The sequence below is a fragment of the Chiloscyllium punctatum genome, chromosome 22 (genome assembly GCF_047496795.1).
Source record: "Chiloscyllium punctatum isolate Juve2018m chromosome 22, sChiPun1.3, whole genome shotgun sequence".
NCBI lineage: Eukaryota > Metazoa > Chordata > Chondrichthyes > Orectolobiformes > Hemiscylliidae > Chiloscyllium > Chiloscyllium punctatum.
Genome location: NC_092760.1, coordinates 38,902,838 through 38,929,497, shown reverse-complemented (window position 1 = coordinate 38,929,497; position 26,660 = coordinate 38,902,838). Strand labels below are relative to the sequence as shown.

Here is a 26,660-nt window from a genome sequence, read left to right as displayed (position 1 = left end):
CATGGAGAGATAAGCTAGAGGAGGGTGGGGGTGGGGAGAGAGTAGCATAGAGTACAATGGGTGAGTGGGGGAGGAGATGAAGGTGATAGGTCAAGGAGGAGAGGGTGGAGTGGATAGGTGGAAAAGAAGATAGGCAGGTCGGACAAGTCAAGGAGACAGTAACTGAGCTGGAAGTTTGAAACTAGGATGAGGTGGGGGAAGGGGAAATGAGGAAGCTGTTGAAGTCCACATTGATGCCCTGGGGTTGAAGTGTTCCGAGGCGGAAGATGAGGCGTTCTTCCTCCAGGCGTCTGGTGGTGAGGGAGCGGCGGTGAAGGAGGCCCAGGACCTCCATGTCCTCGGCAGAGTGGGAGGGGGAGTTGAAATGTTGGGCCAAGGGGCGGTTTGGTTGATTGGTGCGGGTGTCTCGGAGATGTTCCCTAAAGCGCTCTGCTAGGAGGTGCCCAGTCTCCCCAATGTAGAGGAGACCACATCGGGAGCAACGGATACAATAAATGATATTGGTGGATGTGCAGGTGAAACTTTGATGGATGTGGTAGGCTCCTTTAGGGCCTTGGATAGAGGTGAGGGAGGAGGTGTGGGCACAGGTTTTACAGTTTCTGCGGTGGCAGGGGAAAGTGCCAGAATGGGAGGGTGGGTCGTAGGGGGGTGTGGACCTGACCAGGTAGTCACGGAGGGAACGGTCTTTGCGGAAAGACCGTTGTACTTACTTGTATATCTCTTATTTCACAATTACAAAATCTGGTCAATGGTTTTCTATCTCAGCAACAAACGTTAGAAGAACCATTAAATGGTTGTTGCTGAAAAGGAGGTCATTTTGTCATCACGTCGGTGCCAACTCTGCAGGAGCAACTTGTCAGTCTTACTCCCCCAGCTTTACCTCGTAGCTCTGGAATTTTTTTTCTCTTTTAGATAAATATCCAATTCTCTTTTTGGAAGTTACATATGGATATGGTTCCACCACATTCTTAAGCAGGGCATTTCAGATTCTAACCATGCAATGCATAAAAATATTTTCCTCACATCTCCATGGTCCTTTTGTCATTTATCTCTACCTTTTGATTGTTCACCTGGGAACAGTTTCTCAATATCTACATTCAACAATTCTATGCAATTTCTTTTACTGTATGGACTTTTGAGGTCCATGTGTGACCTTGGCTTCCATAGGTGGAAGTAGCATAGAAGGAACATTGGTTCTATTAATAACCAGAGCTTTTTCATTATAGTGTATTAGGTGCCAATTGGCATCACCACATCTAAATTTCCAATTTGAAATCTGGGTCAAACTGTGAATAAAAACAAAATAACTTTAAAATACCAGATTATCTAATATCACCTATCATCTAGGAAAAAAGAATGCAATCTTTTGCTGGCAAGCTAAAATAAATTGTTATGTGTTGTGTATATACTTTTGGTTAGAATATGAATAGGAAAGATCTCTTTGAAACTACACTTCCAAACCTAAAGTCAGCTTCACTTCGAGAAGAGGTTAAGTGAAAAACATAACAATGTTTGATTTACTCGACATAGATCCCCTGGAAGTTTATATCCCAGTGAAAAGAAAATCATCCAAACTGTGAAGCTCATAGTTATGAGATTCTCCTGGTTAGGGACTGAAGGCGTTAAGAATTTCTAGTTTGTTGTAGAGTATATAAATACATTTTTAAATATTGCCATGTAATACAATCATCTAGGATTGTCATTCATGAAGAGTTAAATTTCAAAGTCTGTTCTTCTGAGGTATTGCTAATATCATTCTGGGACACATTTAGTCAATAAACATGACAATGAAGCAATATAACAAATGATTATTGATTTGCATGAGATGTTAAAAAAAAGGTGCTTTTAGCACCAATTCAATTTCAATGAAAATATAAACATCCTTTAAATGGAAAGATTCAGTTGAATAATCAGTGATTTCCTGTTCCTTCAAAAATCTTCTCTTCAGATAACTGCCATAATCTAAATCAATATATTATCAAAGCAGTTCTCAGTCAACCATTAACATCTCATTGGCAGCATATGTCTAAAGCTTCAAACATCTGTTGATTGATATTTCCACGCATTAGTATTTGAGTAACTAGGGATTTCTCTTGACAACCTGAAAAAAAATTCATATCAATAACTTCAGAAATTTTAGACAGTTATGATAAATGTTTTAAATTCTTCCAGCAATACCAGTTACACTATAGTTACAGAGCACAAGCATCATGCCAAGAATGTGGTTATACTGACCAAACTCCAGTCTCACTTGCGGCTGTCATTACATTACCTAACACTGCATGAGCCACTATTTACACCTTCTCCGACTGATCCTGGTTAACTACTCATTTTGGAAAATGATGTTATTTTCCAGTGCCAAAGAAACATGCGTAAGGTTCAGTCTACTAATTCTTGAGGTGAACGGATGTTTTTCATAATTATTCATTTATTGCATTGGAATAGTTGGTTGGGCCAGCATTTATTGCCTATTAGGGAGGAGATGATATAGTGGTAATGTTACTGAACTATTAAGGCAGAGCCCCAGATTAACATCTGGGGACATGGATTTGAATCCCACCATAATAAATGGTAACATTTATTTAGGGCTGAGGTGAGGAGAAATTTCTTCAACCAAAGTATGGTGAGTCCATTAGATCTGTCTTTTTTTACAGCTAAAGGGATCAAAGGATATGGGAGAAAATGGGAACAAGATACTGAGTTGGATGATTAGCCATGATCATAAAGAATGGCAGAGCAGGTTTAAAGGGTTGAATGCCCTCCTCCTCCTTCTATATTTTAACCTGAATTGCTCAAGGGGGTGAATTGCCTTCTCAAACTACTGTAGTTTATTTCCTGTAGGTAGACAATGTCATTAGGGAGTGAATCGAAGATTTTGATTCTGCCAAACTGAAGGATCAGTAGTATATTTCCAATTCAGGATGTGAATGAACTTGCAGCTGTTGACTGTATATGCTGCCCTTGTCCTTCTAGATGGTAGTGGGTTTAGAGGATGCTGTCCAAGGACTGTGGTGAATTTTTGAAGTATAATTTGTAGATCATACACACTGCTGCTACTAAGCATCGGTGATGGAGGGAGTTAATGTGATACCAGTCAAGCGGGCTGTTTTGCACTCGGCCTTCTCAAGTTTAGTTAGAGCTACATTCATCCAGACAAGTGGGGAGTATCATCACACTTCTGATTTGTCCCATGTAGGTGGTAGACAGGCTTTTAGGAGTACAGAGGTGAGTTAGTCCCTGCAGGATTTCTAGCACCTGGCCTACTCTTGTAGATCCTTATTTATATGACTTAGTCCAATGCAATTTTTTGTCAACATTCTGGGGATATCATTGACAGGATTATTCATTCATGGTAATATCACTGAATGTTAAGAGGCGATGATTAGATTCTCTATTAGTGGAGATAGTCATCACTTGTCACTTGTGTTTCAAGACTGTTACTGTCTTATGAAAGGTTGGACAGTTTTGAACTTATTTGAGGTTTCAATCTTTGTGAAATAAATACCATCCTTAGAGGAATTTAGAGGAATTTTCCCCTTGTGGGGACAGCCTTGAAACAGGGCACAAATACAAAGGTCCCGTTTAAACTATATTACACAAATTAAATAAATCAATGTATGTAGCTTTTCTGTCACCATTATTTGTCCCTATCCATTGTTGTTTCTTCGACAGTATTGTTCTAATGTACAGGTATATATCATTCCTCCCTTACTAAGTGTCACTTAAGGCTCAAGACAACCACAAATGTGATGGTAGTTGTTCAAGATCTTTGAAGTCAAGTGATTCTACTGAGTGAAATTAATGTTTTATAGTTGGTGCTGAAAATATTTAGTGACTTGTAGACACTTCAGAACCATGAAGCCAACAGCAAGAATCATCTGCTCAGTACTTTTAGTGTGCATTACTTTAAACTATTTGCAGTATTTTAGTTTATTCACACTGTAACAATATTATTCATTTATAATGCTGACCTGTGATGGCTAGTAAGGAATATATAACATTAGGACCAATTTTTCACCAAAAACTGCAATTTACCCCTCGGTCATATTGTACTGCATGTATTTCATCATTCTCTTCTTTCATACTGACCGTGCTGTTTCAGTCAGTTGTTTACATTGCACCAACTCTGGTATCACATGAAGACATGTGCACACAGTTTAGTTATATAATATTAAAAAACTTAGATATACCAAAACAGCCATTTATATGGGGTTCAGGGATGTTTAAGGTCAGCATAGCACAAACTTACTCCAGTTCTTTCTGTAGTCGCATAAATGTTTTCTGTAGGTTGTGGTTTCTCACTGAAGTTGGTGTATCAGGCACAAACCAAGCTACAATGTACTTGATGCAAATAACAATGTTCTGAAATAGAAATGAAACAATTGTTTGATACAACACTTGTACAGCAATCTGTCTCATGTCAATAATTTTATAATATCCAATACTCAAGCTGTCAAAATGTATTCAGCTTGAGCAAAGCAATGGTAGTTTTGACAATTTAAACTACATCTTTATATAATCCTGGTCGGTCAAAAGATAATCATATTTTAGCCTGAGTTTTCCAAATACCTGGGGAGGCTATGGCCTGCTGGTCTTATCGCTCAACTATTAATCCAGAAACCCAGAATAATATTCTGAGGACCTGAGTTCGAATCATGCTACGGCAAATGGTGGACTTTGAATTCAATTTTAAAAAGTCTGAAATTAAGAGTTGATTGATGACCATGAAACCCTTGCCAATTGTTGGAAAAACCCAGAGAGAAAATGCTGGAAAATCTCAGCAGGTCTGGCAGCAGCTGTAAGGAGAAAAAAGAGGTGACATTTCGAGTCTAACTGACCCTTTGTCAGTTACTAATCCCCCTTTGGGGAAGGAAATCTGCCATCCTTATGTGGTCTGGCCTACCTGTGACTTCTGAGCCACAGCAATGTGGTTGACTCTCAACCGCCCTCTGAAATGGCCTAGCAAGCCACTCCGTTGTATCAATCGCTAGCAAGTCACAACAAAGAAATGAAACCAAATAGGCCACCTGGCATCGATCTTGGAAGTGGAAAACACAACGGCAAAAACTCAAACTGTCCTGTCGACCATGCAAAGTCCTCCTTACCAATATCTGGGGTCTAGTGCAAAATTGAGAGAGCTGTCTCACAGACTAGTCAAGCAATAACCTAACATAGTAATTCTCACAGAATCATACCTTACAGATAACACCCCAGACACCACCATTACCATCCCTGCATATATTTCCTGTCCAACTGGCAGGACAGACCCAGCAGAGGTGGCGACACAGTGGTATAAAGTTGGGAGGGAGTTGCCCTGGGAGTCCTTGACATCGACTCTGGACCCCATGAAGTCTCAAGGAAATCTCTTACTGGTTACCACACACCATTCTCCTTTGGCTGATGAATCAGTACTCCTCCATGTTGAACAATACTTGGAAGAAGCACTGAGAGTGGCAAGGGTGCAAAATGTACTCTGGGTGGTGGATTTCAATGTCAACCACCAAGAGTGGCTCGGCAGCAGCATTACTGATCGTACTGGTCCAAAAGGATATAACTGCTAGACTGGGTCTGCAGCAGGTGGTGAAGAAACCAGCAAGAGGAAAAAACATACTTGACCTCATTCTTACTAATATGCTGACTGCAGAAGCATCTGTCTATGCCAGCATAGGTGAAAGTGACCACCACACTGTCCTGGTGGAGACAAAGTCATACCTTCACATTGAGAATAACCTCCATCATGTTGTGTGGCACTATCACCATGCTAACTTCAAACCAATCTAGAAGTTTAAGATTGGGCATCCATGAGGTGCTGTGGGCCATTGACAGCAGCAGAACTGTAATTCAGCACAATCTGTAACCTCATGGCCTGGCATATCCCCCACTCAACCATTACCATCAAGCCAGGGGAACAACCCTCGTTCAATGGACAATGTAGGAAGGCATGCCAGGAGCAGCATCAGGTATACCTAATAATGAGGTGTCAACCTGGTGAAGCTACCAAACAGGACTACTTGCATGTCAAACAGCATAAGCAGCAAGTGATAGACTGAGTTAAGCAATCCCAAAACCAATGGATCAGATCCAAGCTCTGCAGTCCTTCCATATCCAGTTATGAATGGTGGTGGACAATTAAACAACTCACTGGAGGAGGAAGTTCCACAAATATTCCCATCCTCAATGATGGAGGAGCCCAGCACATCAGTTCAAAAGATAAGGTTGATGCATTCACAACAATCTTCAGTCAGAAGTCCCAAAGGGATGATCCACCTGGGGCTCCTCGAGTGGTCCCCAGCATCACAGATACCAGTCTCCAGCTAATTCAGTCCACTCCATGTGATATCAAGAAATGGCTGGAGGCACTGGATACTGCAAAGGCAATGGGCCCTGATATCATTCCAGCAATAGTACTGAAGACGTTTGCTCCAGAACTTGCTGCTCCCCAGCCAAGCTCTTCCACTAAAGTTAGAACACTGGCATCTATCTGACAATATGGAAAATTGCCCAGGTATGTCCTATACACAAAGAGAAGGACAAATCCAACCTGGCCAATTACCACCCAATCAGTCTACTCTCCGTTATCAGTAAAGGGGTCATCAACAATACTATCAAGCAGCACCTGCTCAGCAACAACCTGCTTAGTGACGCCCACCCTGGGTTTTGCCAGGGTCACTCAGCTCCTGATCTCATTACAGCTTTGGTTCAAACATGGACAAAAGAGCTGAATTCCAGAGGTGAGGTGAGTGACAGCCCTTGACATCAAAGCTGCATTCGACCAAGTATGACATCAAGGAGCCCTGGCAAAAATAGAATCAATGAGTATCGGGGCAAACACTCTGCTGGCACAAATAAAGATGGTTGTGGTTGTGGAGGGTCAGTCATCTCAGCTCCAGGACATCTCTGCAAGTGTCCCTTAGGGTAGTGTCCTCGGCCCAATAATCTTCAGCTGCTTCATCAACGACCTTCACTCTGTCATAAGGTCAGAAGTGGGGATGTTTGCTGATGATTGCACAGTGTTCAGTACCATTCGCAGCTCCTCAGATACTGAAGCAGTCCATGCTTTGGCCGACAAGTGGCAAGTAACATTCTCGCCACACAAATGCCAGACAATGACCATCACCACCCCACTGTCAATATCCTTGAGGTTACCATTGACCAGAAACTCAACTGGACTCATCACATAAACACAGTGGCTACAAGAGCAGGTCAGAGAATAGGGATACTGTGGCGAGTAACTCACCTCCTTGACACCCCAATGTCTATCCACAAGGCACAAGTCAGAAGTGTAATAGAACGCTCCCCACTTGCCTACATGGGTGCAGCTCCAACAACACTCAAGAAACTTAACACCATCCAGGACAAAGCAACCCACGTGACTGGCACCACATCTACAGCATTCAATCCCTCCACCATCGGCACTCAGTAGCAGCAGTGTGTACTATGTACAAGATGCACTGCAGAAATTCACCAAAGATCCTTAGCAACTTCCAAACCCACAACACTTTCATCTAAAAGGACAAAAGGGCAGCAGGTACTTGGGAACACCAAAAGCTGCAAGTTCCCTCCAAGCCACTCACCACCCTGACTTGGAAAGATAGCGCCATTCCTTTACAGTCGTTCGGTCAAAATCCTGGAATCCGGGTTCAATTCCAGCCTTGAGCAATTGTCTGTGTGGAATTTGCACATTCTCCCCGTGTCTGCATGGGTGCCTCCAAGTGCTCCGGTTTCCTCCCACAGTCCAAAAATGTGCAGGTTAGGTGAATTGGCCATGCTAAATTCCCCATAGTGTACGGGGATGTTCTTCCTGTAATATTCCAGTTTCTTTGTAATTTACTGGTTGTTCCACCATCCTCATTGAGGCCAGTATTTTGGATCAGTTAGGTCATTCCTCAAAATAAAAGTCAATTCCTATCAGAATTTGTTTCACAGCTCCAACTACAACTTCTCCATTTATGAGATGTCATGATTTACTGGGGTGATGTGCTGGAAAACAAGCCCCACTATTCCCATATTTGTCATAAAAGTTAAAGATTTTCAGGTAAGTATACAAAATTTCCCAATTTATTTGACTTTCAAACCTAGGTTGATAGAAAGTGTGGACCAGGTTTCTGTACTTAACAAGAAATAAATTTATTACAGGTAATTATACTGTAGTTACAGGTAAACAATTATAAATTGTCGACATACGATGTTACTAATTAAAACTCTAATTCCCCTATAAATTCCATCTTACAAGTATACATGTAAACATACGCATACATAAACAAATACAGATTTAAAGACGGGAAAAAGACATGGATCAAAGGGAAAAACTGGAACGCCAATTCAGTAGTCTTTGTCCAGTAACCTGACAACCAAACACATAGTTGTTGGTAAGCAAAAAACCTTTGCCATCCATAACTGGTCATTGGTCCATGGACCAACCAACTTTTCTTGCCACTCAACTGCAGCTGTACACAGAACCTCTCAGCTCCAATTCATCTGCAGCCACTTAAATTGCTGTTCATACAAACATGATCTTTGCTATGAGCGTCAGATTACTTGTTTTCCAAAACGTGAAGACGTACCTTCCAAAATACTGTTTTATTTCATTTCAGTCCACAAATTTAAAATTCACAAAAATAATAAATCTTAGTCCTCACACTAGGTCACTGTTCAATTCAACTCTGTACAATGGAACCAATTTGTAATCTCCAAGTATCCCTCCAATTATTATTTTTTGTTTGTTAACCCTGCAGGAAAGCCTACTACATCTTCAAACAGCATCAATGATTGACTTGCTCCATTGATTTCTGTCTGATAAGGAGCAGACTGAAATACCTTTACTTATGAAATAAAATTTTCAAAACTTTCAAAAATCTGCAAGGTTGGATTTCCTTGACTGTTTTGAGTCATCTCTCTTTTCCTGTTAAGTTCCTGGAGAACATACTCTACCTGAACTACTGCTCATCGTTCAATACTCATTTCCTTACCTGATGCACACTTCTCTGAATATTGCTTAGACATTCCCACTATTGGAAAAGATATCCCATCCCTTGCAGCACCTGGTTTTAATATGTCTAGTCTTAATACAATGAAAACATAATGATCTGTGTATTACTTTTAAGATCTAGCCTCTCCACTTCCTTATTTAATGTCTTTCTGTGTGCTTCCTAAAATGAGCACATTTTCCACCCCCCGAGTTACTGTTCTTTCAGTTTCCTTAAGGATTCCCATATGACCATCTCCTCACATTTAAGTGTCTGAGTTTTTAAAAATTCTTTCATGGGCTGAGGGTGTCACTGGCTAGGCCAGCATTTATTGCCTGTCCCAATTGCCCAGAGGGCAGTTAAGAATCAAGCACATTGTTGTGGATCTGGAGTCACATGTAAGCCAGACCTTGCAGGATGGCAGTTTCTTTCCTAAAGGACATTAGTGAATCAGGTGGGTATTTCCGTCAATTGGCAATGGATTCATGGTCATCATTGGACTCCTAATTCCAGATTTTTATTGAATTCAAATGCTACTATCTGCTGTGGCAGGATTCGAACCCAGGTCCCCAAAACATTCTCTGGATTAATCGTCCAGTGATAATACCACTGGGTCATCGATATGATGGGCATCTGTAAAAACTCCTATTTCTCAGATCTTTGATACATGTCATTTATTTAAATAAACTTTAAGGTTTACTGAAATAGTATATCAGAATTTCTACACAACCATGTTTTCTCTTACATTCTGGAAATAAGTTACAACTGCAACGTTTGAAACCACTTATCCCACAGGATTTTGTTGTCTCTTACAAAATCTATGAATATCTGATTAGTTTTATTTTTTACAGTACTGAATTTTTTAATTGATATGCTTCAGGGACATCAAAAAGACAAACTTAATGCCTATAAGTTTCTTCATTTGCATACTGTTCTTCCAGCAAACTGGTGTATAGAGTTATAGCTATAACTGTCAAAATATCTGATGGCCACTTTATTGTCCCAGCTACCTTTTAAAATGAGGCGAAATATCTTTCAATTCCACCTTCCATAAATTTAGAGAAATAAATAAGACCAACTTCCAAAAATGAAACCAGATGGATCCAACACACCATGTCTCTACGGATTACTCAAAATTCACAAACCAGGAGACCCCTCAGACCCATAATCTCGCTACCTGGAACACCAACTTACAGACTGGCCAAGGAGCGACACCAAAGACTAAAACACTCAGTAGAAGACTCACACCATTCCATCCACTCCATCCAAGAATTCCTGAAGACCATCAAAGACACTAAGATAGACGAGGATGAAATAATGGTCTCCTTTGATGTTAACAGCCCTGTTCACATCAATCAACATTAACCTACACTATTAGAAGACCCAAAGACACATACACCAATCACCACCAACTTCATCAGCAAGGACAGTATCATCAAACTAGTGGACCTATGCCTTACCACCCTATTCATCTTCAACAACAAAACCTATAGACAAACCAATGGAACACCCATGGGATCTCTCATATCAGGGTTCTTAGCAGAGACAGTAATGCAGAGACTTGAACAAACAGCTCTGCCAACCATCCAACCCAAACTTTGGGTCCGCTATGTGGATGACACCTTTGTCATCACTAAACGAAACAAATTAGAGGAAACCTTCAAGACCATCAATAACACCCCTAATGACATAAAATTCACTAAAGAGGAGGAAAACAACAACAAACTGCCATTCCTAGATGTCACAGTAGAGTGAAAGCTAATGGGAAACTTTAAACAAGCATCTACAGGAAAACAACATATACGGACCAAATATTGAACTACAGAAGCAATCATCTCAACATCCACAAATGAAGCTGCATCAGAACATTATTTCAATGAGGGACCATACACTGCAGCACAAAGGAGCTACGCAGAGCAGAGGAAAATCACCTATACAGTGTATTCAAAAAGAGTGGGTCCCAATGAACACAGTCCACCAATTTCTCAGCAACAAGTACAAACAAGTAGACAAAACACATCCAGAAGCCCTAGCCACTCTCCCCTACATCAAAGTCATCTTGTAAATGACTGCCAGACTACTTAGATCCCTTGGCACCATGGTAGCCCACAAGCCCACCCAAAACACTAAAACAGCAGCTGATGAACTTGAAAGACCCTATACAGACAACAAGCAAAACTAATGTTATTTACAAAATACCGTGCAAGGACTATAACAAACACTACATTGGACAAGAAAACTAGCCACCAGGATACATGAACATCAACTAGCCACAAAACAACATGACCCTCTCTCACTAGTATCCTTACATACAGATAAGGATGGACACCCCTTCGATTGGGACAACACATCCATCCTAGGACAAGCTAAACAGAAACACGCACAAGAATTCCGAGAAACATGGCATTTCAACTGGAACTCTGTCAACAAACACATTGACTTGGCCCCATTTACCACCTCCTGAGAAAAAGAACTGGAAATGACATCTCCATAGGAAATGACGTCACCAACCCAAAGAAACCCAAGCGTATAACTAGAAAGCAGGAATCAAGTTCAGTGCTTCTTCCGGAGGCTCCCTGATGATGTTACTTAATAAGGTGATGAAATGTCTGAAAATGAACCTTCCAGCTCGCGAGCAAACCTACATCTAAAGCTTTCTTAATTCCATCTGTCACAAAGCTCGTCCCTTTTTTCTAAAAGCTGTTCCTTTTCTCGAGGATACTGTGTCCTTGATTTTGTTTTCAGAGGGGTCATAAACCAGCTCCCAGCTCTGAGGTGACTAGTTTGGTACAGAGGTGACAAAGGATTTTGAGAGGCCTTTTGTTTATATCTAAACAGATGAGACCTCAGGCCAACGTGGTCATGTTTTAGAAGTGACCTGTATAATGAAGTGACCTGTATAGCTGAGCAGTTCAGTCTAGAACTCGGAGTTCAGCTGTGTGAAAGCAGGCTATGAAACTCTCTCTCTCCTTCGGCCCTTCTAACTTCAACCTGTAAGCATCTGTTCCATTTTTACTGTTTTTTAAGGGGGTTTGCTTATTGGGACTGTCATGTATATTCGGAACAGCATAATGAAGTTCTCTAGGGGTTCTTTATTCTGTTCTTTGTGTTTCATTGTGTCATTTTGTGAATAAAGTTTTGTCTGTTTTAAAACCTGGTAGTCAACCTAGCTAACTTACTGCAGGTAATTTTCACTGTACACTTACCAAAACAAATTGCAAAGTTATGGACTGGGCTGCCTGCTTAAGACTGTTTTGAGTGGTCTGGCCGAGTCCGTAACACATCTCCCATTCCTTTTCACTTTCTTTCTAGTGCAATCTTTATTTTAATTTATCTTTTTCTTTCTGTGTTCTCCCTTTCCATTACTCTTTCCTTCCTATTCAAGAATTTTCATTTTTTTCTCTTTCTCCTTGAGCTCGTTATTTTTTGTTTTTAACTGAACCTTAGTTAATTATAGCTGCCATCTCCATTTAAGGGTTTCCTCCTTTTAATTCTAAATAGTGGATAATTACTTAAAACATCTCATCATTATGAGATCCTACTTTATTTTCTATCTTCAATTTATTTGTTAAATCCTTCAGTCGCTGTTTTCAAATAACCCACTCTTGTGTCTTCCATTCTCAGAAACTTCTTAGTAACATTCATAGCTGTTTACAAGTACAATCCATGTAATAAACCACACCAGTCCTGTTTTATGTCCAATAACTCTATGTATCAGTTTCTTTAAAAAGACATAGATCCCTTTTAAATTCATTTCAATATCGCAAAAGTCCCCACTTGTTATGATCCCAGATGATGGTACCTCGGGTCAAGTCTGATCCCAGCATGAAATCTGGCTTGATGGATTTTTTCTTTGGTTAGTTGGTTTATATGGTGGCTCATCACAAGACATATTTGCATGTGGTTGCAGAAGCTCTTTAGCAATGGAACATTATTACACAAAAGAAAGAAAACAATAGGTCCAAATATAAAAAATTGAAAGATCGTAATACAAATATTACAACAACGTTTTGACTTATTTATTGTTACAACAGAGAAATTATACTCCTATCTCAACTCTTTATATTTTGACTTAACTGACTCCTTCCAGTTCTTCTTTCTTAAATTGTAAATGCAATTTTATGATTGCTTTCAGAATCTGAAGACAGTTCTGGTGGCCTAAACTTTTCAATTATAACAATCTGAAGATGCGCATCTCCACATTCCTGGCTTGGAATCTTCACAAACTAAGGAAAACATTGCCTTCAAATTGACTGGTCTCTATTCGACTAAAATCTGCTAGGAAAGAAACTTAAAAACTTGCGTCAGTACGCAACTCTTTATTCTTCTCACCTAAACGCTGGGTTTTCAAATCTGAAGTCAAAACAAATCTAATTGGTTAAGTATTTAAATTGATTGTCATTAAACCAAAAATATGAATAGCTTATTCAATTCACACTCTAGGGTTCTCCCAAGGCTTTGTTGCAGTCAGAGGTCTTCTTGATTCTGGTGCATTTAGGTTATTTAGGATAGATGTCAGAGTGATGTTTTTTCGCCACAAATTTTCACAGCACTAAGACATTCATATGCATCTCTTTTTAAAACTATCTAAAGTCCAAAAATAATAAATATTGTATACATCTTTCATCACACGGTGTAACAAACATAATATGAATAAATATCATCTAATCCAGAAGTTTGTAATACTTTGTATTATGTAATTGTACAGAGAGAAAAATCTGTTTACCTCAAATAAAATCAGGAAGGCCAAACGTGCAGCAAAAATATGCCAAAACTGGACTGTGTACTTATACTCATCAACGGTTCTATAATCACGATATCTGCAGAACAGGTACAGAATAAGCAAACACAAAATAAAGCAGTTAAAGTGGCAAGTAGATGCCTGGAAAAACATTGTGGCCCAGGAATGTGGCAGTTGCAGAAGTTGGAACTGTAATTAACCTTTACTCTTGCCAGCAATGGATTAAAAGTTTTGAAACTTTGGAAATCTTCAGATCAACATACTGTAGCCTGTAATTGGGCCTCCAACTGGTGACCACAACCACCATTACATTGCACCGTCAACATACCTGTACCAACCCAATGTTGGGTCTGTTTGAGTCCCAGCTTTGACCCATCCTACTTTGATGACCATCTTGGAGGTTGGCAGAACTTCTAGACAATTGTAGGAAGCCACAATTGTAGGAAAGATAGGTGATGGCTTAGTGGTATTATCACTAGACTGTTAATCCAGAAACTCAGCTAATGTTCTGGTAACCCAGGTTTGAATCCCGCCATGATAGAATTTAAATTCAATTTTTTTTAAAGTCTGGAATTAAGAATCTACTGATTACCATGAAATCAACAGATTGTCAGAAAAACACATCTGGGTTCACTACTGTCCTTTAAAGAAGGAAATCTGCCATCCTCACTTGGACTGGCCTACATGTGATTCCAGATGCACAGCAATGTGGTTGACTCTCAATTGCCCTGTGAAATGGCCTAGCAAGTTACTCAGTTGAAACAATCATAACAAAGTCTCAAAGAAATTAAACTGGATGGACCATATGGCATTGACTTATGCCCTGAAAAAGACAATGAAAGAACCAACTCTGTTAACCCTGCAAAGTCCTCCTTACTAACATCTGGATGCTAGTGCCAAAATTAGAGAGCTGTATCACAGAAGAGTCAAGCAACAGCCTGGCATAATCATACTCATGGAATGATACCTCACAGATAATGTCCTAAATACCAATAGCACCATCCCTGGATATGTCCTGTCCCACTGGTCAGACAGACCCAGCAGAAGCATCTGGCACAGTGGTATACAGTTGGGAGGGTGTTGTCTTGGGAGTCCACAACATTGAATCCGGAACCCATGAAGTCTCATGGCGTCAGATTAAAGATGGGCAAGGAACTCCTGCTAGTTACCATGTGCTGACCTCCCTCCATTAATGATTTGGTATTCCTCCATGCTGAACAATACTTGGAGTCAGCACTGAGTGTGACAAGGACACAAAACATGCTCTGATTGGAGAATTTCAATGTCCACCACCAACAATGGCTCAGCAGCAACACTACTGTTCGGGTCCTAAGGGACATAGCTGCTAGGCTGGGTCTGCAGCAGGTCGTGAAGGAATCAAAAAGAGGGAAAAACATACTTTACCTCATCTTTTCCAGTCTGCTGGCTACAGATATAAGTGTTCATGACAGCATCTGTAAAGGTTGTAAGTTTGCTCGCTCAGTTGGTGGGTTCTCAGATGTTTCATCACCATGCTTGGTAACATCATTAGTGAGCCTCCAGTGAAGTGTCGGTGTTTTGTCCTGTTTGCTATCTATGTGTCTTGGTTTGTTGTGGTAAGTGGTATCATTTCTGGTTCTGTTTCTGAGAGGTTGATAAATGGAGTCCAAATCTATATATTTGTTAATGGAGTTCCGGTTTGAATGCCACGCCTCCCACTCTTAACCTATCACAGGATGGATGTATTGTCTCCATCAAACTAGTGCCCCTCCTCATCTGTGTATATGTGATAATTGGTCGTGTCTTTTGGTGACTAGTTGGTGCTCACGTACCCTGGTGGGTAGTTTCCTGCCCATCTGTCCAATTAAATGCTTGTTGCAGTCCTTACTTTGTTTTGTTTATGATGTTTGTTCTGCTGGCTGTGGGTACAGGGACCTTTAAATTCACCAGCAACTGTTTCAGTGTGATGGTAGGACGTGGGCAACTATGGTGCCCAAGGGCTGGAGTAGTTTGGTCATCATCTCTAAAGTGTCCTTGATGTATGGTAGGGTGGCAAGAGTCTCTGGGCATGTTTTGTCTTCCTGTTTAGGTCTGTTTTGCAGGAATTGACGGAATACGCTTATCGGGTAACCGTTGCTCCTCAATACATTGTATAGGTGTTTTTTTCTTGGCTTCTCATAGTTCCTGGATGCTGCAGTATGTTGTAATCATGAAATACAACAAACTAGAAGAAACCCACAAGCACATAAACAACATCCTTATCCATATAAAATTCACCAAAGAGGAGAACAATATCCAACTCCTCTTCCTAGACATCCTTACCGGTATAAAATTCACCAAAGAGGAAGAAAACAATAACTCCCCTTCCTGGACGTCACAGTAGAATGAAAAGCCAATGGAGAGCTGCAGATCAGCATATACAGAGGAACCTCGATTATCCGAAAATCAATTAACTGAATATCGGATTATCCGAAGAAGTTCTCAAGGTCCCAAAAGAAACGTCAAAGACGTGTTTCAAACACTGATTGTGGCTTTTGTTTACAGTGATTAAAAGTGAACTTGGCTTACTGAAATGATGCCGAGGACAGTCCTCTACATCGATGGGAGTACAGGCATCGTTTCCAGATGACTGACCTCCCGCCCTCTCTCTCTGCCCCCACACTTTTCCTGGAGTTCTACACAGGGGTGTAGCCTAAACCCGCTTCCCTAGATAAAGTCTCCAATATTGTCCTGTACAGGGCAAAGGTGGAATAGTGCACGCTATTTGGAGACTCATGCCTGCCACCCAAATGCAGAAGCAGTCTTACTGTTGGTATCTGATCCGGCTACCCTGGGGGCTGCAGGGGGGCGGGGTGGCTGGGTCGGATTGGGGCGGGGGTTCAGGTGTGGGGTCGGATTGTGGGTGGGGGGGGACTAGGTTGGGGGCGGACGGGGGGGGCGGTGTTGGATGGGGTTGGGGGTGCGGGTTGGGGGGCGACGATGGTGGGGCGGACGGGAAGCAGGTGGAGGGGGCGGATGAGGGTGGTGTTGAACAGGGTTGGGGGGCAGCCAGGGGCAGATGGGGTCACGGGATCTCGTGCACGGTGTGCTGCTGCCTCGGTCTCCTGAACAGGGAGCAGACTTAACAGAAAATTCCCAGTCCCAGAGGAAAGGCATTGAATTAATTGACCGAATAATCAATTATCCAAACGAAATAGTGCCCGCCCATCTCGTTCAGATAATCAAGGTTCTTCTGTACAAGAAAGCCACACACACTGATGAGATACTCAATTACAGGAGCAACCATCCCAACACCCACAAATGGAGCTATATCAGGACGGATTAGGTTAGATTAGATTCACTACAGTATAGAAACAGTACCTTCGGCCCAACAGGTCCACACCAATCCTCCGAAGAGTAACTCACCTAGACCCTTTCCCCTAGTCTATATTTACCCCTGACTAATGGACCTAACACTATGGGCAATTTAGCATGGCCAATTCACCTGACCTGCACACCATTTGGACTGTGGGAGGAAACCGGAGCACCCAGAGGAAACCTACGCAGACATGGGGAGAATGTACAAATTCCACACAGGCAGTCGCCCGAGGCGGGAATCAAACCCAGGTCCCTGGCACTGTGAGGCAGCAATACCAGAAATTGCAGCACCCAGGAACTATGAAAAGCTGAGGAAAAACATCTGTACAATGTATTCAGGAACAACGGTTACCCGATAAGCACAGTCAGCCGATTCCTGCACATCAGACCTAAACTGGAACACACAACATGCCTAGCAACCCTACCATACATCAAAGACATTTCAGAGATGATGACCAGACTACTCGGCACCATGGTGGTCACAAACCTGTCATTACACTGGTGAACTTAAAGGATCCCATACCCACAGACAACAGAACGAATGTCATATACAAAATACCCTGCAAGGACTGCAACAATCATTACATTAAATAGACAGCAGGAAACTGCCTACTAGGATACATGAGCACCAACCAGTCACCAAAAGACTTGACCAACTATCACTGGTATACATACACACAGACGAAGGTGGACACCAGTTCGAGAGGGACAATGCATCCATCCTGGGACAGGCTAAACAAAGACAAGCGTAGGAATTCCTAGAGGCCGAGAATTCAAACTGGAACTTCACCAACAAATATATAGACTTGAAGCCCATTTACCAACCTTTCAGAAACAGAACTGGAAATGATATCACCTACCACAACAAACCATGAGACATAAATTGGAGGCGGGGCAAAACACCAGCGCTGCTCTAGAGGCTCACTGATGATGTTACCTAGCATGGTGACAAAACATCAGAGAATTAACCCACCAGCTCAGTGAGCAAACTTACAACCTGATCCACGACCTGAGCTAAAAATCTCCAAAATCTCAAGTATCAGTAGAGGTGGTTCTGCCTTTGAGGTGTGAATATCCTTTATTGTGCTGTGTGGCACTATCACTGTGCTAAATCAGACAGATGTTGCAACTAAAGACCAGGCACCTATGAGACACTGTGGACTAGCAGCATAAGAATTTTATTCTAGTACACTCTGTAACTACATGGCCCAGCATATTCCCCCACTCAGCATACACACAAAGTCAAGGGATCAATCCTAGTTGAATGGAGAGTGCAGGAATGCATGCCAGGAGCAGTACCCAGCATACTTAAATATGGGGTGTCAAACTGGTGAAGCTACCAAAGAGGACAACTTTCATGCCATAAGGAGAAAGTGATAGAGCTAAACAATCCAATAACCAATGGATCAAGTCTAAACTCTGAAGTCCTGCCACATGCAATCGTGAATGGTGGTGGACAATTAAACAACTCACTGGAGGAACAGGCTTCACAAATATCCCCATTCTCAATGATGGTAGAGGCCAGCAGATTAGTGCAAGAGGAAAGGCTGAAGCACTCACAGCAATTTTCAGCTACAAGTACCGAGTGCAATCCATTTTGGTCTGCTCCACTGCTCCCCAGCATTACAGATACCAGTCTTCAGCCAATTACATTCATTTCAAGTGAGATAATGGAGTGGTTGGAGACACTAGATACTGCAAAAGCTATGGGCCCTAACAACATTCTGGCAATGGTACTATAAACTTGTGCTCCAGAATTTGCCAGATCCTTAGTCAAGTTCTTCCAGGACAGTTACAACACTGGCATCTACCTGATAATGTAGAAAATTGCCAAGGTATGGCCTGTACATAAAAAGGACAAATCCAAGTCAGCCAATTACCACCCCATCAGTTCACTTTTTTAAAATAAATATTTTTATTGAAAAAAAATTTTGAATTTTTTACAAGATTGTAAAATTACTACAACATAGTATAACAATCTTATAATATAACAACAATAACAATAATCGAAGTACTACTCTACTCCGCAAACAGTTTGAAAGAAATAAAGCTAAAAAAAACTACCCATACTACAATTCAATAAACAATTAAACAAAATAAACTAAATTAAATTAGATTGAACCAAGGTAAATTAACTTAAATTAAATTACAACACTAGTGCAACTTTGCCAAAGCTCCCCATCACCGGTAGCATCAGTTTGCGTACCTGTACTTATTTGGGATTCTTCCTCTCAGGGGCCCCCGGCCCACCAGACACAGCCCTCGCGGCTACACCAAGGCCCTATTCAATATAGCTGACAAGTCTTCATCTATATAGTGTAAAAAGGGTCACCGCGTCCTATAAAAAAAATCCATTTTCCAGTGCGCCATACTTGTGGCATGACCACAAGCAATGAGTAAGAGTACCAATATCTATTTTACATTTGGGACACATTGGAGATGCTTCTTTCTTAAATTTCACAAGCTGCTCCAGTGCCAAATAAGCCCTGCAGACAACCTTCAGTTACATAGCTGCATCCTATTACAAATCAAAATCTTCCTCACATTCTGTCAAATATCCTCCCATGCCTCTAATGAGATCTCCACCCCTAATTCCTGAGTCCAGATCCTGCAGAGCTGCTGCATGTCCTTCGCGACACTATGATAGAGAGTACTGATCGAGTGAGTACCTGTGGACCGAAGCACTCTCCTCTCTATATCAGATTTATAGGGATTAACCAATAATGTATAAAGTCTGTACAAAGTCCCTAATCTGAAAATAACAAAAGAGGTCCCTACTAGACAGTTCATATTTCTGGCTCAGCTGATTGAAAGACATCATGACCTCCCCCTCAAATAAGTCTCCCAAACAGGAAACTCCTCTAGACTCCCAGAACCTAAAGCCAGAATCCATTGATCCTAGCCAAAATCCAGGCATTCCTGCTATGGCGTAAAAAGGAAGGTTTTACATAAATTGCCCTCACTTTGTCACATCACTCTCTATGCTTTAACCGTGTTAAGGACAATCAGATTTCTGCAATGCTCCAAGGCAGTCCTCATCTTGTCCATAAACAACAAATTAATGAGGGAGCATTTTGCCTGGGAGGCCTCGATGTCCAGCCAAATTGACCCTGAGTCCTGGCAGGCCCAATCAGTCACACAGGATAATAAGGAACTTAATTTCTTAAAATCTGGAAAGTCCACACTCCATCCCCACGGAAGCTGCAATTTAGCAAGCTTAATAAGAGTTTGCCTGTGACACCAGATGAAACAACCGAGCCAACTGTTAAGCCACCATAGCGCTTGCCTAGGTAGCATCAAAAGCAACTTTTGCATGGGATATAATAAACGAGGAAGAACATTCATTTTATCCAGAGCTATTCTATCCAACTAAGATATCGGAAGAGCCCCCCAGCACTGAAGGTCCTGTCTTATCTTCTCCAGCAACTGCACAAAATTAGCTTTGTATAATTGATCAAAGGCAGGAGGAATAAAAATGCCTAAGTAATGGAAGCCTACCTGTGACCATCTGAAAGGGAATCGATTCCACCTCTGGTCGGGTATTCTGACAAGACTCCCTGGAGGCATGGCCTCCAACTTCATAAAATTGATTTTATACCCCAAGAAAGAACCAAATAAATTAATCATTTGCATTAAACGAGACACAGATATTGTGGAGGAGAAAGTGAGGACTGCAGATGCTGGAGACCAGAGTTGAAAAATGTGGTGCTGGAAAAACACAGCAGGACAGGCAGCATCCAAGGAGCAGGAGAATCAACATTTCAGGCATAAGCCCTTCTTCAGGAATGAGGCTGGTGTGCCAAGCGGGCTGAGATAAAAGGTAGGGGAGAGGGAATTTGGGGGAGGGGCGCTGGGAATACGATAGGTGGAAGGAGGTGAGGGTGATAGGCCGGAGAGGGGGTGGGGGCAGAGAGGTCGGGAAGAAGATTGCAGGTCAAGAGGGTGGTGCTGAGTCCAGGGTTTGGGACTGAGATAAGGTGGGGGTAGGGGAAATGAGGAAGCTGGACAAATCTACATTCGTCCCGTGTGGTTGGAGGGTTCCTAGGCGGAAGATGAGGCACTCTTCCTCCAGGCGCATGTGGTCTGGCGATGGAGGAGGCCAAGGACTTGCATGTCCTTGGCGGAGTGGGAGGGGGAGTTAAAGTGTTCAGCCACGGGTCGGTTGGGTTGGTTGGTGCATTCCCAGAGGTGTTCCCTGAAACGTTCCGCAAGTAGGCGGCCTGTCTCCCCAATGTAGAGGAGACCACATCGGGTGCAGCAGATACAGTAAATGATGTCTGTGGAGGTGCAGGTGAATTTGCGACAGATATGGAAGGATCCATTGGGGCCTTGGAGGGAGGTGAGGGGGGAGATGTAGGCGCAAGTTTTGCACTTCTTGCGGTTGCAGGGAAGGTGCCAGGAGTGGAGGTTGGGTTGGTGAGGGATGTGGACCTGATGAGGGAGTCGCGGAGGGAGTAGTCTCTCCAGAACGCTGATAGGGGTGGGGAGGGAAATATATCCCTGGTTTGGAAGTGGCGGAAATGACGGAGGATGATACAATATATCCGAAGGTTGGTGGGGTGGAAGGTGAGGACCAGTGGGGTTCTGTCCTGGTGGTGATTGGAGGGGCGTGGTTCAAGGGTGGAGGTGCGCGAAGTGGAGGAGATGTGGTGGAGAGCATCGTCGACCATGTCGGAGGGGAAATTGCGGTCTTTGAAAAAGGAGGCCATTTGAGTTGTTCGGTAGTGGAACTCCTGGGAGCAGATGCAGCGGAGGCGAAGGAATTGGGAATATGGGATGGTGTTTTTACAGGGGGCAGGGTGGGAGGAAGTGTAATCTAGGTAGCTGTGGGAGTTGGTCAGTTTATAGTAAATGTCTGTGTTGAGTCAGTCGCCCGAGATAGAAATGGAGAGGTCTAGGAAGGGGAAGAAGGAGTCTGATACGGTCCAGGGGGTAAATTTGAGGTCGGGGTGGAAGGTGTTAGTAAAGTGAATGAACTGTTCAACCTCCTCGTGGGAGCACGAGGTAGCGCCAGTACAATCATCGATGTAGCGGAGGAAAAGGTTGGGGGTGGTGCCAGTGTAGCTGCGGACGATGGACTGTTCCACATATCCGAAGAAGAGGCAGGCACCGATCTTTACACTGCTGAAGCTAGATGCCAACTCGTGGACACCTCCTCCTACTGCCACCTTGACCATGACCCCACTTCCCACCACCAAACCATCATCTCCCAGACCATCCATAACCTCATCACCTCAGGAGACCTCTCATCCACCGCCTTCAACCTCATAGTCCCACAACCCCACACCGCCCGTTCTACCTCCTGCCCAAAATCCACAAACCCGACTGCCTCGGCCAACCCATTGTCTCAGCCTGCTCCTGCCCCATCGAACTCACCTCTGCATACTCGACACTGTCCTGTCCCCCTTAGTCCAAGAACTCACCACCTACGTTCGGGACACCACCCACGCCCTCCACCTCCTCCATGATTTTCGCTTCCCCGGCCCCCAACGCCTTATCTTCCCGATGGACATCCAGTCCCTATACACTTCCATCCCCCCTCACAAAGGCCTCCAAGCTCTCCGCTTCTTCCTCTCTCGCCAACCCAACCAGTACCCTTCCACTTACACCCTCCTTCGACTGACTGAACTGGTCCTCACTCTTAACAACTTCTCCTTCCAATCCTCCCACTTCCTCCAAACTAAAGGAGTAGCCATGGGCACCTGCATAGGCCCCAGCTATGCCTGCCTCTTCGTCGGATATGTGGAACAGTCCACCTTCAGCAGCTATACTGGCACCACCCCCCACCTTTTCCTCCGCTACATCGATGATTGTATTGGCGCTACCTCATGCTCCCACGAGGAGGTTGAACAGTTCATCCACTTTACTAACACCTTCCATCCTGATCTCAAATTTACCTGGACCATCTCAGACTCCTCCCTCCCTTTCCTAGACCTCACCATTTCTATCTCGGGCGACTGACTCAACACAGACATTTACTACAAACCGACCGACTCCCACAGCTACCTAGATTACACCTCCTCCCACCTGGCCCCCTGTAAAAACGCCATCTCATATTCCCAATTCCTTCGCCTCCGCCGCATCTGCTCCCAGGAGGACCAATTCCACTACCGAAAAACCCAAATGGCCTCCTTCTTCAAAGACCGCAATTTCCCCTCTGACGTGGTCGACGATGCTCTCCACCGCATGTCCTGCATTTCCCGCACCTCCGCCCTTGAACCCCACCCCTCCAATCACCACCAGGACAGAACCCCACTGGTCCTCACCTTCCACCCCACCAACCTCCGGATACATCATATCATCCTCCATCATTTCCGCCACCTCCAAACAGACCCCACCACCAGGGATAAATTTCCCTCCCCACCCCTATGAGAGATCACTCCCTGCGCGACTCCTCGTCAGGTCCACACCCCCCACCAACCCAACCTCCACTCCTGGCACCTTCCCCTGCAACCACAAGAAGTGCAAAACTTGCGTCCACACCTCCCCCTTCACCTCCCTCCAAGGCCCCAATGGATCCTTCCATATTTGAGGGGGTGTGCTGGCGGGTAATGTACATTAAAAATCCTGTACTCCTCTCCATGTATTAAAGCTTTGACGGTCACAAATCACCCATATTCGTCCTTAATTTGGTCTAACAACTGAAATGGGAGATTCTCCTGGATGAGTATAGCTACTCCTCTGCTTTTAGAATTAAAGGACGAGAAAAACACCTTGCCAAACTCTCCCTGCTGTAACTTTAAATGCTCCTTATCGCCTAAATGTATTTCTCGCAGCAGGGCTACATCAACCCTTTCTTTTCTAAGGCTTGAAAGTTCTTCTTTCTCTTAATTGATGTCTGACTCCCCTTAACATTCAAGTGCACAATTTAAATGAACAATTAGCCATACCGTCCAAGGCAGCCCATGAACCACCACCCTCCCTCCACCCCGAGAGGAAGAAACCTACTCATGACATGCCGAGTAAAAACAGTAAAAGATTCATATAATCAACTACAAAAACTACCAAAGCAAAATTTTGAAAAACTACTTCTACAATTAACCAACATAAAACAAATAAGAGACTGTCCCCCTTGCCCACAGGAGGCATTCACACGACCCACTAACCCCTCCATGGCTCCTTCTCGCTGAAGCCGTGTCCCAAATCCAGGCAAAACAAAGTAAAAAAAACATGATTCTTCTAACAAGAAAATTAGAAGTGGGCATTCAACCCGTCCCATGTGTACTTTGACCCCAGTCAGTACTGATTAAAAAAAACCCCAAACCCTCCCCAATCCCAGACCAAGAAAGACAGAAGAAAAGAAAAGGGAATAATAAAAATAAGACAACGAAAAGGGAGAAAGAAAAGGGAAAAAAAAGATCAAAACTAGGTAAACAAGGTAAACCATATAGAAAACAAAGAAAACACTATTGTCCATATTTCTTGAACCAGCCAGTCTATTTTAAAGTGTCCAGGAAATCCTTTGCCTTTTCTGATGAGTCAAAATTATACATGGACTGTCCATGGCTGAAACGTGACACTGCCGGATATCTGCCAGAGTATTGAATATTCAAGTCTTTCAGTCCCTTCTTTACCTCATCAAAGGCCTTCCTCTTGTGGATCACAGCCGCAGAAATGTCCTGGAAAAACATAATTTTTGATCCCTTGTATGCCATGGCCTGTGGATCCTTCCCCAGTGCTCCGGAAGACTCCAACACCATTTGCTTACCTCTGTAGTGCTGGAGTTGCACTAGGACCAGGAAGGGACACTGCAACCCATGAACCGCTGGTCTCGCTCGACTCAAACCTGGCTGCCTCGACCTCCAGCCCCAAGAACTGCGGGAGCCATTGCTCCATAAAACTGACTAGCTGGTCTCCTTCCTCCCGTTCCGGCAGCCTGATCAGATGGATGTTCTACGACAGCCTTGGTTTTTGAGGTCGTCGACCTGCTCTACTAAGGCCCGAATCTGCCTCTCCAGGGCCTAAACCTGACCTGCCGAGGATTCTGCCACGGTCTCCAAAGCCATCGTCCGTTGCTCCATCTCCTCCAGCACTGCCCGAGACGCTGGATCTCCTGTTCATGTTTTTGCAGCCTGGCCGAGATTGGTTCCAGCCTGATCTGGGTCTCCTTCATCGTTGATTCAATTTTCTCTCGGAGTTTCATGAACTCCGAGACTAGACTCTGCTATGCAGGTAAGTGCACAGGAATGCTCATGAAGACCGTTATGATCCACATGGCCCTTTTCCCTCGGGCATCTTCCCTGATCAACAAAACTAATACACAACAATTCTGGGGACCTAAGACTGCCGAATTTTGCCACAATTGCTCAAATAATGGGAGGGTAAATGCACCATGTGCCTGGGTTATGGTGCAGAGCTCAGCGGGGCAAACCTACTAGATCGCCACCATCTTGGATTTCCCATCAGTCCATTCTTGATCATTAGTAAAATTATGAAAGATGTCATCAACGGGTGCTATCAAGCAGCACTGCTTAATAATGACCTGCTCTCCTCAGTTTCAGTTCTGCCAGAGGCACTCAGCTCCTGGCCTCATTACAGCTTTGGTTCAACCATGGACAAAACAACTGAGTTCCAGAGGTGAGGTGATAGCCTTTGACATGCATTCAGCTGAGTGTGTTATCAAGGAGCCCGAGTAAAACTGGAATCAGTGTGTATCTGGGAGCAAACTATGTGTTTGTTGGAGTTATACCTGGCAGATAGGAAGATGGTTGTGGGTTATTGAAGGTCAGTCATCTCAGCTCCAGGACAAGCCTTCAGGAATTCCTCAGAGTAGTGGCCTAGGCCCAACCATCTTCAGCCCTCGGGTTGATCAATGACCTTCCCTCCATCATAAGGTCAGAAGTAGGGATGTTCGCCAATGATTGCACAATGGTCAGCACTATTTGCAACTCCTCAGACATGAAGCAGTCCATGTTCAAGTGCAACAAGGTCTGGATAATATCTAGGCTTGGGCTGACAAGTGGCAAGTAACCTTTGTGCCACACAAATGCCAGGCTATGACCATCACCAATGATCATAAGAGACAATCTAACCACTGCCCCTTAACATGCAATTGCCATTACTGAATCCCCCACTATCAATGTTCTTGGGATTACCATTGACCATTCAACTGGACTTGCCACATAAACACAATGGCTATAAGAACAGGTAAGAGATTGGGAATACTATGGTGAATAACTCACCTCCTGACTCACCAGAGCCTAACAATCATCTACAAGGCACAAGTCAAGAGTGTGATAGAATACTCCCCACTTGCCTGGATGGTGCAGCTTCAACGACACTCAATAAGCTTGACACCATCCATGACAAAGCAAGTTCCCCTCCAAGCCATTCAACGTCATGACTTGAAAATATATCACTGTTCCTTCACTGTCGCTGGTTCAAAATTCTGGAATTCCCTCCTTAATAGTATTGTGGGTCAACCTACTGCAGGTGAACTGCAAAAGTTCAAGAAGGCTGCCCACCACCACTTTCTCAAGGGCAGCTTGGAATAGGCAATAAATGCTGGCCAGCCAGCAACACCCATATCCCACAAATTAATAAAAAACAAAGTGATTCCAGTCTACTAACATTTTCCAGTGTGTTGTCTCCAAATGTTTGACTGAAGTTCAGTTAAA

The 26,660-nt window shown here is 43.3% G+C and overlaps 1 protein-coding gene across 1 annotated transcript in view; it reads right to left on the bottom strand.

Moving 5' to 3' along the window:
* Positions 1–241: 241 nt before the first annotated feature.
* Positions 242–26,660, bottom strand: part of LOC140493530 (anoctamin-9-like) — a 131,431-nt gene continuing 105,012 nt past the window's right edge. Inside the window, exons 23-25 of the mRNA XM_072592070.1 lie at positions 13,693–13,786; positions 4,250–4,362; positions 242–2,101 (exon numbers count right to left, since the gene is read on the bottom strand). Of these exons, the coding sequence (XP_072448171.1) occupies positions 2,035–2,101; positions 4,250–4,362; positions 13,693–13,786 (274 nt within the window). The 3' untranslated portion in view covers positions 242–2,034. The remainder of the gene's footprint in view (positions 2,102–4,249; positions 4,363–13,692; positions 13,787–26,660) is intronic.